Below are 12,903 nucleotides of genomic sequence, written 5' to 3' on the forward strand. Positions count from 1 at the left end.
CAGTTCATCTGTAAAAAGTGTTTCTTTTTTGTATGTTTGTTTCTGTTTGTTTGTTTTTAATGTTCTGATGATCCTGCTGGTGTGTTTCTTTTTCCAACATTCTTACATTCTGAAAGAAAAATTTAGTATTGCATGTTTCAGAACATCTGAGAACAAACAAAGCTTGTTTTGGGGTTGTTTTTTTTTTTTTGGGGGGGGGGGGGTTGTTGTTGTTTTGTTTTTTGAAGATTGAGATGTAGGACCTATGTGAGCGACTGTATTTTAACAACACAAAGATTATCCCTTCGCTTTTTCACTTTGATTTGTGACACTAACACGAGGAGTTTGAATGCTGCGCTTAATAATTACACGTACATAAAGCTTTGTCTTTTTCATTTTAAGTTGGGTCTTAAAATGAACATACTTGAAAGCAGAGATGCTCACTGTTGTCTATAAATGGAGGAATTCATTGTCTTATTTGGGCACAAATCATTTAAAAATATCTTGCACAAGAATAAAGCTGTTGACAATGCTGATGAAGAAATGCTTAATAAAGGTGGGTGGAAATGTCAGTTGCACAGTGAAATCTCCATGGAGACTTGATCAAAAAAAATGTTTATTTAAAAAAAAAAAAGATTTCAGCCACAATTTAAAACACTTTTCCAGCAAATTTATAATTAAGTTAGAAAAAATTATTAGTCTAAATGCTGGTTAGTAAGGAACCAGAGATTGGCCAAGCTTGCGATTTTTTTTTTTTTGTGATAACTTGACATAAGCAGACTGGCTAAGCAGATGCACAGACTGAATTTGTCAAACTGGAATACTGGCGGAAGAACAGTATATTTTCCTAAGGACGATCAAATCGGCACAAAAATGCAAAAATTTCAAACACAGTATATCGGATGAAAGCAACACTGCTGCAGGTAAATCAGCAGCGTGTGAGACTGATCGAAAACGCGTTGTACAGTATGTAATTTAAAAAAAAAAAAAATCCTATGAATGTGTGTGTGCCTTAAGTGTTTTGACTGAAAAAGTGCAATATCAATAAAGTCTATTTAAAGCCAGGAAGGAAAGCTGGTTAAATATGGAGTTAACAGACTTATTACAATGTTATTAAAACATGGTTTCAAGTGTTAACATAATTATAATGCTGCATGCTGCAAAATCAGTCTGGTGTTGAGCTGTTTTCTTGAGGCATGCAAGAAAGTTTAGGTGTAGTCTTTCAACTGCAAACCTGCTGCTGTTAACAGCCTGAAACCTGCAGAGAACACAGCAGCTAATCCATGGCCTGGACTTCCTTTAAATATATGGTTACTATACACGTGATGAGCATGTGTCACTTTTGACATGACCAAGGAAAAAAATGCATCTCAAAGCCTCTTTCCCAGATGTACACCATTTCAAAGAAATGCTCAACTGGGTCTTCCTTCCCTCATCACTTCCTAAAGGTCGTGGCACATGGTATTCCCTCCCTGCTCCTGGTAATTCTGAAGCTTTCTTCCTGTTAAGAGGGAGTTTTTCCTTCACACTGTTGCCAAGTACTCACTCATAGGGAGTCATCAGATTGTTGGGATTTTCTCTTCATTATTGTAGGTTCTTTACCCTAAAATATAATCTATATTTTATATAAATATAAAACTGTGATTTAGTGCTTTATAAACAGAATTGTATTGAGTGGCAAAGCATATCAAAACATTCATTTTGAATGTCCCCCAGAAGAACTATTCTGGAAGTTTAAGATATTAACAAAAATGTTTTGCAGACAGCACAGCACAGGGTTTGTGATTGGGGTTGGGGACCACCTCTGTGGAGTTTGTCTATTCTCCCTATGCCTATGTGAGTGATTTCCAGGTAATCCGGCTTCTTCCCACACTCCAAAAACATGTAAGTTAGGTTAACTGGTGGTTCTAAATTGACCATAGGTGTGAATAGACCGCAATAGACTGTGAACCTGTCCAGGGTGTAGCCACCTCTCAGTAGCCCAGTGACTCCAAATTGTTCAAGTTTAGAGAAATGGATGGATTTACATTACCAGTCAAAAGTTTGGACACAAACTATTTCAGGTGATAACCTCATGAAGCTCATTGAGAGACTGCCAAGAGTGTGCAAAGCAGCAATCAAAGCAAAGGGTGGCTATGTTGAAGAATGTAAAATATAAAACATGTTTTGAGGTATTTCACATTTTTTTTGTTAACTACATAATTCCATGTGTGTTCATTCACAGTTGCAATGCCTTCAGTGAGAATCTACAATGTAAACAGCCATAAAAATAAAGACAAACCATTAAATCAGAAGGTGTGTCCAAACTTTTGACTGGTAGTATATCTTATTTATACATGTCTATTTTTTCTATGTCTTTGCTATCATGGGTCATGAATAACACTTGGCTACGATCGATACAGGAACAATAGGCTGAGCTCAGGATTCAGCCTATAGTTTTCTTGTGTAATAAGATCCTTTTACCCTTATCAGAAGAATATTGCAAGCACAGCCATTCTTTGGGAAGTTAATGAAACAGTATTATCTGATTTTTTTTCCTTGATGATAATATCATAGATGCTGGTTATTCTTTGGGAGCAGCACCAGATGCCAAAGAATCCTTCAAGTGTAGAGAGGTGGGAAAGGGAGGTCTTCAGTGGGCTGCAACCTTACAGGACCAAAGAGATGGAAATAAGATGGACAGGTCAGGCTTGGGAAATTTCTTTGGAGCATCTTGTTTCATAAAGTTTGCATTAATGAGAGAACACTGATTTTCCATACAAAACTAAATGCTGACATATACAAATCTAGATATGTTGTATGAACACACACAAGGGTTGCTCTAAACAAATCTGTGCTTATTTGAAGTCTACTTGACGTGTGCATCAACACAAAACTGACATTAAACAAATTAATGAGGAACATCTCTATTTTACTACATGTTAACTGAGACAATCACTTGCCAGAAATATGTAGTCAAATAAAAGAAATGTCACAAGGCCAGCCCACACGGATAAAGTCTCACCAGTTGTCAGGGCTCCAGCGGGTCTGCTGGGCTTCCATGATGTGGAAGGTGTAGACATGACGAGACTCTTCAGAGGTGTTTTCAGCACTTCGATGCACCACCTGTCCGTGGATCAGGATGACACCACCTGAACAAGGGAATTTATTTAAGGGCCGATGGCGCGATATGGCAGCCTCGCTTCTGTCAGTCTGCCCCAGGGCAGCTGTGGCTACAACTGTAGCTGCCTCCACCAGTGTGTGAATGTGAGAGTGAATGAATAGTGGCATTGTAAAGCGCTTTGGGTGCCTTGAAAAGCGCTATATAAATCCAATCCATTATTATTATTATTATTATTATTATAACAGTGCAGAAAAAGAAAAAAACTCATGGCATTTAATCTAAGGTGAACTGTCCTGAGCTGTCGACGGTCAAAAGTTTCTTTATAAGCAACAACATTTTTTTTTACAATTTCAGTTGCAAAATGTCACAAAATTCAAAAATGCATCCATCAATCACCGACTAAATTTAGATTTATGCTAATGACCTTTTTTCACTGGTGCGGCAACAAACTTCTCGTCATCGTATGTCTGCTCTCTACCGATAAAGTCGGTCAGGGGAAAGGTGCCCTTTGGAGTACGCACCATACGTCTAGTGATACCGCCTGGGGCAAAAAGAGAAAATATTAAATTATAACATGCAATAAATAAACCTTAAAAACTATTTCAGAAATATGTGGCAGAGCAGTAGCTGGATAACATATACACTATACAGACATTCTGGTAGATACTTACTGTTGTGTGATCCTGGGATAAACCACAGACAGCCATTGTTAATAGTAGCATCTTCCAGGGCAATCCACACCCCCATAACTCTGCCCAGGGGCTCCGTGTACAGAAATGTAGCATCTTGGTGTGGAGTCACTAAGAAACACATGAGAATCCGCTATGGATATAATTTAAAATTATATGAATGTATACAGACAACCACCTCTAAACTGAAGGTTTTGTTATAGGTTTTGCATCTAACTAACCAGATGAACCGTATTTACTTTGTTAATAGAAGCCTGACATAAAATAAATCTCTAATTTCCTTTCCATAAAACCGTATTTTGTCAGTGACACTGGAATTCCCAATCAGCTATCAGCCAAAAGTGTGCAGTGTGTCCTTAAAGAATTTGAGGAAACTGGACAGAAAGAAGTGGCAGACATGGTGGATGCTCTGTCATCGTTTAGGGATAAATTTCTAAATTAAACATTTTCAGTCATGGGATGGCCTCCCGAAATATAGGTCATATTATACAGCATCTGGAAAACACTGAACCTTTTAAACTTTAACAAGGTTCCAACTGCGACTTAAATTCAGCTTCATTACAAAACAAATATTGATGGGATTTAGAATAATGCTAACCTGTGTTTAGGCTAGTCGCTTTCATGCCTCACTTTCAGTAGAATGAAATGTCATGGCAGTATTTTGGCACCCCGTTAACATAAACTACCATCAACAAAAGGCAAAAAGATGTAAGTTTCACAAAAGGTGGAATTCATGGCAAAACAGATTTTACCGGTATTCCTAATAATGTGGCCACGGCGTAAATGTTCCATTATTTACAAGGTTTTTATGTCAGTTTTTTTGCTTTTACTTTCGTGTTTTTATACCAAATTTGAGTGTCTTTAATATGAGACAGAAATAAGGATAAGAAGGGATCTTTGGTTAAAAAATGTGATCGGGAATGTGTACTCATTACTGACAAAAATATTCTGCTGAATTTTCTTACCTTCCCCACCGATGCCTGGTTGCTGTAAAAGATAAGGTTCTTATTTCAGTCTTTACGTTTTAATAAGTCATTATGTAGCACTGTCTAACAGTATAAGGCCATTTACCTTAAATATGAACATACTTTGGAGAATCACAGGACTCACTAGGCCCAGCTTTTTAGCTATGCCCTAGGAGAATGACATTTCATTGGACAGTTAGTTATTCTGTGACTCAGTAAATCATTCTTTCACTCCGTCAACCTGTTAGCTCACCTGGACTTTGGGCGAATGTGTAACCTTTTCATACAACGGCTCATAGGCATGCAGTGCTAAAAGAAAAAAAAAAACCTAGCAGTTAGGAGATTTTTATGCAACAGTTTATAGGCTATGTGTTGTTGGAAAACCCCAAAAGCTCACCATGTCCAACTTTATTTAGTGACCGCTGCTTGGGTACAATAAACTCCCCTGCAAGGTGAGAAAAGCATCATCTCATTTTGGAGTTTCACAGCATGAGAAATGAAAGACAGTGTAGAAAGAATTTCACTGGAACTCACCTTTGTCATCAAAAACCCCTTTCTCAAAGAAGAATCGGATCCTATCTCCACTTGTGATGAAATAGTCAGCATTTCCCTGCAGGTCAGAGGGGAAAGACACCGACACTGACTACACTGTTGACATAAGAGTCTGCTTGCAGGGTCAAAGAGGTCGAGGCAAATAACTGTAAATGTGAAGCTAATTTTGTAGAAAGACTACAGGAGGGTGCGCACTCAGCTGCCTTACCTGCATCTGCAAGTGGTGATGTCATTGGAAGCATGTGAAAGAAACATTGTTCAAAGGAAAGCTGACAGTGTTAAAGATCCTGTGCAGCGTTGGTCATTGGGTCACCTGTGTTTTTAGCTGCTCATCATGGTAGGTGGAGAAGGTGGTGCGGCAGTGTTCGGGGACATCCATCCGCTCCACAATCTCTGCCATCCTCTGCCTCAGTTCATCACACTCCTGGGAGGTCAGCAGCCCGTCCAGAACCACGTATCCATCCTCCTGGTACTGTCAAGGAAATTTGAGCCGTTTACAGACAGAAGGAGCAATAACTGAAGCACCGAGGCTCGTCCTTTCGACCTTTCATGCCTGCTTTTCACACAAAGGTCTCTTTCACATTTCAAACTGAAGTCACACCCAGAGTTTAATTCACAGCCATGAGACGTGAAACACATTCTACATATTAAGGCCGGTTCCCAGTTTAAAATTGCATAATTACATTAAAACAGCTGCATAAAATATTTGAGTTTTGTTTTTTTTATTCTTGGCTAATGAGTGTCTTGTGTTACTGATTTCTTAAGGATGACAGCTGCATCATAATCCAACAAGAGGAAAAAAAACATGTTTTAATTGTTGTCCGCCCTGCAGCATTGTTCTGTTTTCTGCTGCGTAGGATTTAACCCAACCGGAGAGAATGTGTTGAAAAATAGTTGCCATCGGATAGTTTAAGTACATATATATTTTATAAATATTATCTTATAAGCTTGCAAACTACGGCAAGATTACAAGACTACAGCATGGCCTGGGTTAGTTCCTGCTTTTCTGTAGCTTACAAGAACAGAGTAAGTGTTTGAAAATGGGGAATTTACTCCTGAGGGCACATATGGTGTTTTCCTAGCTGAAACAGGGGGCGTTTACTGACGTCAGTAGACCACTTGTGGCTGCAGGGTGTTGTGCATGTGAAATGTGCATTTCATTTGAATACAGCGACAAAATACAATCTTATTACCATATATAATACGGAAGAGGCTTCTGATGCACAATCGACATCGCAAAAGTAAAACTGTTTTCTATTCGAAGCAAACAGTGATCAAATTGCTAATTATTTAACTGAGCATTGGTAATTTAACTGTAAACTGCACTTCCATGTCATTTTCATCGGTATGGGAAAGTAATCCTCACCCTCTGCACATCCTGATCTGTCATAAAATCCATGGCGTTCCGCTGAGAGAAATCCACTGCACGGGACCAATGCGCCTGCGTCTCTCCCCCTGGTTGAAGCACAGCCTGTTCGTATCCGACCACGTGACGTGTCTACTTAAATTAAAGTGTTATCATACAGAGACCGTAATAGGATTTCTGGACCTTTGGCTGTATCCCAATTCAGGGTTTGCAGCCTCAGAGGCCACATTTTAAGGCCGATTACGTCACAGCGACGCGCCGAAGGCTGTCCCAATTCAAAGGCTGCTCGAAATGCGTCCCTCAAATGCGTCCTTCATTTCCCTGAATTTTAAGGATGTAGCGGTGTAGACTTCATGGCCCAACATATCCCAGACTTCATAGTGCGGCGGTGGGTGTGGATAATTTTGCCGAAAAAAACGGTGGAAGCGGAGCGGCCAAAGAGTAAACTTTCAAAAGTAAGTACTGAATATTATGTCACTTATTTGTGTGCAAATGTTTAATAATGAAGAACATTAAAACATTACTGCTGGCCACATGTCGGCAAAGTTATGTGACATTAGCGATGTTTGTACTTTCAGCGTTTACTTGGTTTTAAAGCCTTTACTTTATACGCCGTTCGATAGTTGACCTTAATCTTACAGAGAATCTGATGATTTTTGTGGATAATTAAAGTCAGTCATACAGGGGCGATTCTAGGATCAGAGCTTTGGGGGTGCTGAGCACCCAGAGAGCTGCCCATCCAGGCAAGGTAAACTTTATTCATCACTGTTAGGTATTTTAGTACCATGGGAGCATTTACTGGATATTGTTTTATAGTGACATTATGCAGGAAAACTCTGTCATTCAATAAGGCCCCTTTGTTTCAGTGTTTTTCTCTTTGACCCAAGAATTGATGTGTGAGAATCACAGGCTGGTACAAGGTTGAAATACCACAGAGATCACTCCCTCAGCTACATTAGTTTCTTAATCTTTTAGACGCCTGTTGAAGGCCAAATGGTTTGTTTCAGATTTCACTAATGAAAGAACTCTTCGTTTTGTGCCTTGAAAATATGTCGCTGAGATAATCACAATTGTAGCTGAACTGATACACTACACAAAGGATGCTTCTTCACCCAAGGGCAGGAAGACGCTGCCTTATCTTGGTCTGTACTGGTTTAAACTGATAAATCTGCTGTCTCATGAATTTTACCCTCTATATAAACTGTTGTACTTGTGAATAAAGTTGAGTCACTTTGGGAAGACAATCTAAAGCAGTCTCTGTTTTCTTGTTCTCCCAAGCTGCTCCCGAGCTGCTCGTACTAACACGCTGAATGGCATGCTTGAATATTACTTGAGAATATATTTGACTGTGTTACAGACTAAGGGACATTCTCTGCTGATAGGTGAAGGTACATTCTCTGCTGATAGACGTCCACACCTCGGAGGAAGCCGATCCACGGAGTAGGCCCTGGAAACAGTTTCCTTCAATCACGATGAGCCTTCTTCCCTGTCTCTGTCAGTCCCTGCATCCCTAAATGTCTCCAGTTGTCCCGAGTTCCCTCTGTTCCTCCCTGTCCTCATCGTCTGTTGTCTTCATCTCCATTATCAGTCATCATAATTTTACCATCTCTGTGCAAGTCTGCAAATTTCTTTATTAAATCATAAGATTCTTAAATTCATCAAGTCTCTCTGTGCCTGGGTCCTCGTCACAAAACATGACATCACTGTTTTGTACATTTTAACACAATTTAATCCCACATTTGTGCAAGAAAAGCTAAACACTTTTTTGACCAGTCTGTAACAAAACCATCAAATCTGATAAAGGTTATTTAAATGCTGCTAAAGAAGAATGGATTGGAATTTAAAAACAAAAAAACAAAAACTGATCATGACAATGATTCTCATAGTCAGTAAAAAGTAAACTGGGTGCATTTTTTGGACAGAGATTCACTTTTAAAGTGTATGTATGATATAATACAGATACATAAAAAATACAATCCAAAAATAGAGTCCTTGAAATGTACAAATGTACAAAATACTATTAAAAAATTAGAAAAATGAGACACCTTGGCCTTTGGTACAATGTATACAATGTATGAAAAGATGTTTAGTGCAGATGCTACTATGGCTCTGCAGATTTTTTTCTTTTCTTTTATCCTATGTCGCCTCACCTTGAGGTTGGCAAATCTGTCTATCACATTTTGGTGGTCAAGTCTCTCAAGCATCTCTTTCTCAACTGACATCACAGCCAGGTGCTGGAGTCGGCTTTGACCCATGGTCCTTCTCAGCCAGGTATGGAGCTGACTCAAGACACTAAAAGACCTCTCACAGCTACAGCTGCTAACTGGGTTTGTTAGGGCAACCTGAATAACAGTTTTCAGTGTGGGGAAGATCTGATTATCCAGAAGATTGTACAATGTTAACATATCTGGAATGGCACCAGCCTCACTCTTGAGATTCAAAAAGTTTTTGGCAACCGTGACTTCCTCTGACTGAAGTTCAACATGGTAATGCAGTGCTAGGGCTGACAACCCAGTTTGTTTTGCAGACTCTGTATAGCAGCTTTAATATAGGGAGAACACAACTTCCAGATTGTACGAGTAAAATTAGTTGTGTGTTTTTTTCTTTGCCAGTTTAACAGTTTCTGTTGTGCCTGTCACTGTTCCCTGTCTGTTTTCTTACCTGGTTCTTCCTGACCTTGTACTTTTCCCTCTTTCCTCTCTCCCTCTTTGGACTGACAAGACAATCATACACAAATAGATTGTATTCAATTAGATTAAAAAATACTATTAAGATCACTAATAAAAAAGTCCTCTCTCAGTGTACTTTCAACCAAAAGACAAATAACCAAACTACATAAAAGATATAAATACTGAAACACTGATCCAACATTATCCTTTATTGACGGATCATTTGATTTTATACTTTTACCTGAATGTGGCTCCTTTTTTGAAAAAACTTCCTCATATCCATTATGAACCTGGCTGTCTCTCTGTACACACACACACACACACACACACACACACAACAGCAGTTATAAGGTTAATAGGAATCCAGTCAGTTAGCTAGTTAGTACCTTGGGTTTAATATCGGCACATGACAAAATAACCAGTTTCTCTCATTACCGGTACATTTCAAACAGTTGTAGCAACAGTGGTGACAACAGCAGGCTACAGACAATGTTAAGTTTTAGGTTTTAAATAGGCTGTATACATTTCAATGAGATTAACAGGACGGTCAAATATCGCTGATTTTACTACAGAGCAGGACGGATTGTAGAGTAGCAAACATAGTCGGAAAACAAGTTTTCAATACTGCAGGTTACCTGGTGTAATGTTTTTCAGCTAAAAAGAAACATGGCCTGACTCCTACCTAACTATATAAAGAGTAACTGAAGGTTAAAGGCAGCTAACATGTCCTGTTTTAAGCCAAGTACCCACATCTCCGCTCTGCTGCGTCTCAGCCACCATCTCTCTGGCAGCAAAGGCGCTAGAGCCAGAGCAGGGGAGAGGCGAGCTGGAACAAACCATTTTGGGAGGGGGGGTTATCTATACTTTTGTTGTTAAAATGTTCCATCTCAATTAAGTACTGTATGCTTTTTGTATTTTTAGTAGTGTGTCCCACAAACAGCAAATATTTTCAAAAAAAGTAAGAAATCTTTGGGAGTGCTTTGATTCATTTTGGGGGGTGCTGAAGCACCCCCCAAAATGGGCTAAAATCGCCCCTGCAGTCATATATCCACAAACACAACAAGCTGAAAGTCAGTGATGCTGCTCCGTTTGCAGTCCTGAATATCACGGCACAAGCAGGATTCACTGCACTGTTAATGTTAGCTATGTTATATTGCTGCCTCTGTTCAGTGGTGTCGAGCCAAACGGACTTTAACGTGTGTTTGAACGAGCTGACGGTTCACTCGTTAAGCTGAAAGAAAGATGCTTTAATCACAGGAGTCACACATGTGTCCACTGTACCATCTGGGAACTCTTCTTGTTTAGCACTCGTAATAACACAAACACTAAATCCTCCTTCTCTTGTGCTGTTTTGTAGCAGTGTGTACACCTGAGACTGCCACCTGTCTGTCTGTCCTGCACTCTCTCTGTTTCTTTCTCTCTGATTGTGTAATAAAAGTATGAACATGTGTTTATAAGTCACACTTGTGTTTGAATCCTGCAGCTTATCACACATTTGATTTCCATGTGTGACAACTGCAAGTGTCCAGAGTGAGGACAGACTGAGGGACCCACTGCTGCACATCATCTGTGAGGCTTTGCACCCCTGATGATCCACCAGGACAAACTCAGCAGTGTGTGAGGAAGAGGAGGAGGAAGAGCCAGCAGCAGCTGACAGATGGAGAGAATAGACAGACTGTTCCCTGTTTGTGAAGGACTGCTAGAAAAGTTTAAAATAACTAACTGTCTGTCCTGAATCAGTCTTATTAGGTAATGTTCAAATAATTTTATCATTCCAGTGTTTTCAGTGTGGGAGAAAGTACTCAGGGCCTTCAAGTTACACACTATGAAAGGCAGCAACAAGTGTAATATTCAGAAACCTAAAGTATGTATCAGCAGCAGAATGGACCTAAAAATAAATGTTTGTTCCAGTTCTATGAAGCTTTGAGTATTTTGGATTAGTAGCACTGCTGTGTTTGTTGCATCATATTGCTGTAATTGTTTATATGCTTTATATATTCTGAGGTAAGTTGATCTATAGTGTTACATGCTATTCTATAAGGATGTTATGTGTTTGTATACTTTCTGCCCAGTTTGTCCCATTTAGCAGAAGCCAGCCTGTTTAAGGCTCTGATATCTATTCTGTATGACTTAAAGCAGTTATGACATGATCTGATTTTCTCACCCAATAAAGGAATATTTAATATGTCAGTCTATTCTTTATTCTATCAGAAACAGTTATCACAGCTCGTACATTTTCTTCTTACACATATATGTAAGCATTGAGCCAAATTTAGTAATGCCAACATATTAAACGAACAATATTTGTCTCCTATATATAATACATCTATATATACACTGTCAAAGATACTTGTCTTTGAGTGAAGATTTAAGGTGATAGGAAATTTGAATAAATGCAACTTGAATCTTTACTGAGGCTCAGTGAATGACACGGAGTTCAAGCTCACTGCTGTAATAACTAATAATGATTAATATAATAATAAATATATTGGCCATATTATATTTACATTACCAAAGTGAGATGACTTTAGTCTCATGAACAACATTAGCTAATTGTTATTTACTAACTAATCTTAAAATGACTGTTCAGTACAGAAATGAAGCCCAACAATCATGTTTTTCAGCCTCAGATACTCAACAAATCAAACAAAGCTCATGTAAGAACAAACAAACAAATTAACAAAATTTCTCCTTCATTTCTGTCAAACAAAGCTGTGTGAAACGTTTCCAGCGGTTAGTATCATGGTTGCTAGGCAACCTGGGCAGCGCGACCGAGGCTAGACCGTCCCATTTCACAAGCCTCTCACTTCCGGTCTTAGCGTCTTTGAGTACGCGGCCCTTGTGGACCGTTAAGGCTGCAGACCCATAACTCTTACACTGCGCCGTAGTAACATGGATTAACCACTATGTGTCGCTCATGTCGCTGATGTAAACGAACATGTGAATCACAGCGCCGACTGGCGGCCCTTCGTGCTATATGCATTAAATAACAACACAACAATACAACAATTTAAAATAAACTTGCAATGCTTACAATAGAGTACTCTTATATAACACTATTGCTAATTATATTAAAATATATTTCCCCAACATTTCCTTTTGTACTTCATATGATTAAGTACTGCTGGTTAAATCTAATGATATGCTAAGAACAGTCATGTGAATAAAGTTCAAATAAAAGCATCGGACCAGAGCAGATACAGTGTACATTACATACTGAAAGAGCTTCCATCCCTTGCTGTCTTGTCAGACAGAATAGATGTCCTCATTTTGTCCAATCACCAAGTTGGGACTTGCTTTAGGGGGTTGCAAGCAGAGGTGAAAGAAGGAGGCCTACTTATAGATTTTACTTCAGTAAAAATAGCAAAGCAGCCACCAACAGTCATTTTCTTATTGTTATTACAGATGCATGAGCAGATTTCTACCTACTGTACTTCAATGAATTGCATCATGATTATTCACCAGAAGTATCTGAGAAATGGTGAATTTTAGATGATTATTAAAAGAATAAATGCTTTAATAAATGCTTTGAACACACAGTTCTGCTGTTTACTGAAATATGTACAAATACACATAGAAA

General features: G+C 38.9%; 1 protein-coding gene across 1 annotated transcript; it reads right to left on the reverse strand.

The window, feature by feature from the left end:
* Positions 1-212: 212 nt before the first annotated feature.
* Positions 213-6,795, reverse strand: phyhd1 (phytanoyl-CoA dioxygenase domain containing 1). The gene is made up of 11 exons (XM_004549780.4): positions 6,655-6,795; positions 5,602-5,760; positions 5,271-5,346; positions 5,134-5,181; positions 4,990-5,045; positions 4,843-4,905; positions 4,737-4,758; positions 3,754-3,882; positions 3,507-3,623; positions 2,984-3,110; positions 213-2,626 (listed from the first exon to the last, which is right to left on the reverse strand). Exons 1-11 carry the CDS (start codon positions 6,685-6,687, stop codon positions 2,581-2,583), a joined length of 876 nt encoding a protein of 291 aa, XP_004549837.1. The 5' UTR covers positions 6,688-6,795; the 3' UTR covers positions 213-2,580.
* Between the last annotated feature and the right edge of the window lie 6,108 nt (positions 6,796-12,903).

Source organism: Maylandia zebra, linkage group LG7 (genome assembly GCF_041146795.1).
Source record: "Maylandia zebra isolate NMK-2024a linkage group LG7, Mzebra_GT3a, whole genome shotgun sequence".
Classification (NCBI taxonomy): domain Eukaryota; kingdom Metazoa; phylum Chordata; class Actinopteri; order Cichliformes; family Cichlidae; genus Maylandia; species Maylandia zebra.

Bases quoted from the DNA above. Each gene is read 5' to 3' on its own strand.
- phyhd1 (XM_004549780.4), bottom strand. From the start codon at position 6,687: ATGGATTTTATGACAGATCAGGATGTGCAGAGG. The intron at 5,347-5,601 runs GTGACCCAATGA...TCTGACCTGCAG, and splicing joins ATGAGCAGCTAAAAACACAG to GGAAATGCTGACTATTTCAT. The intron at 3,624-3,753 runs GTAAGTATCTAC...TTTTTGCCCCAG, and splicing joins TATCCCAGGATCACACAACA to GCGGTATCACTAGACGTATG.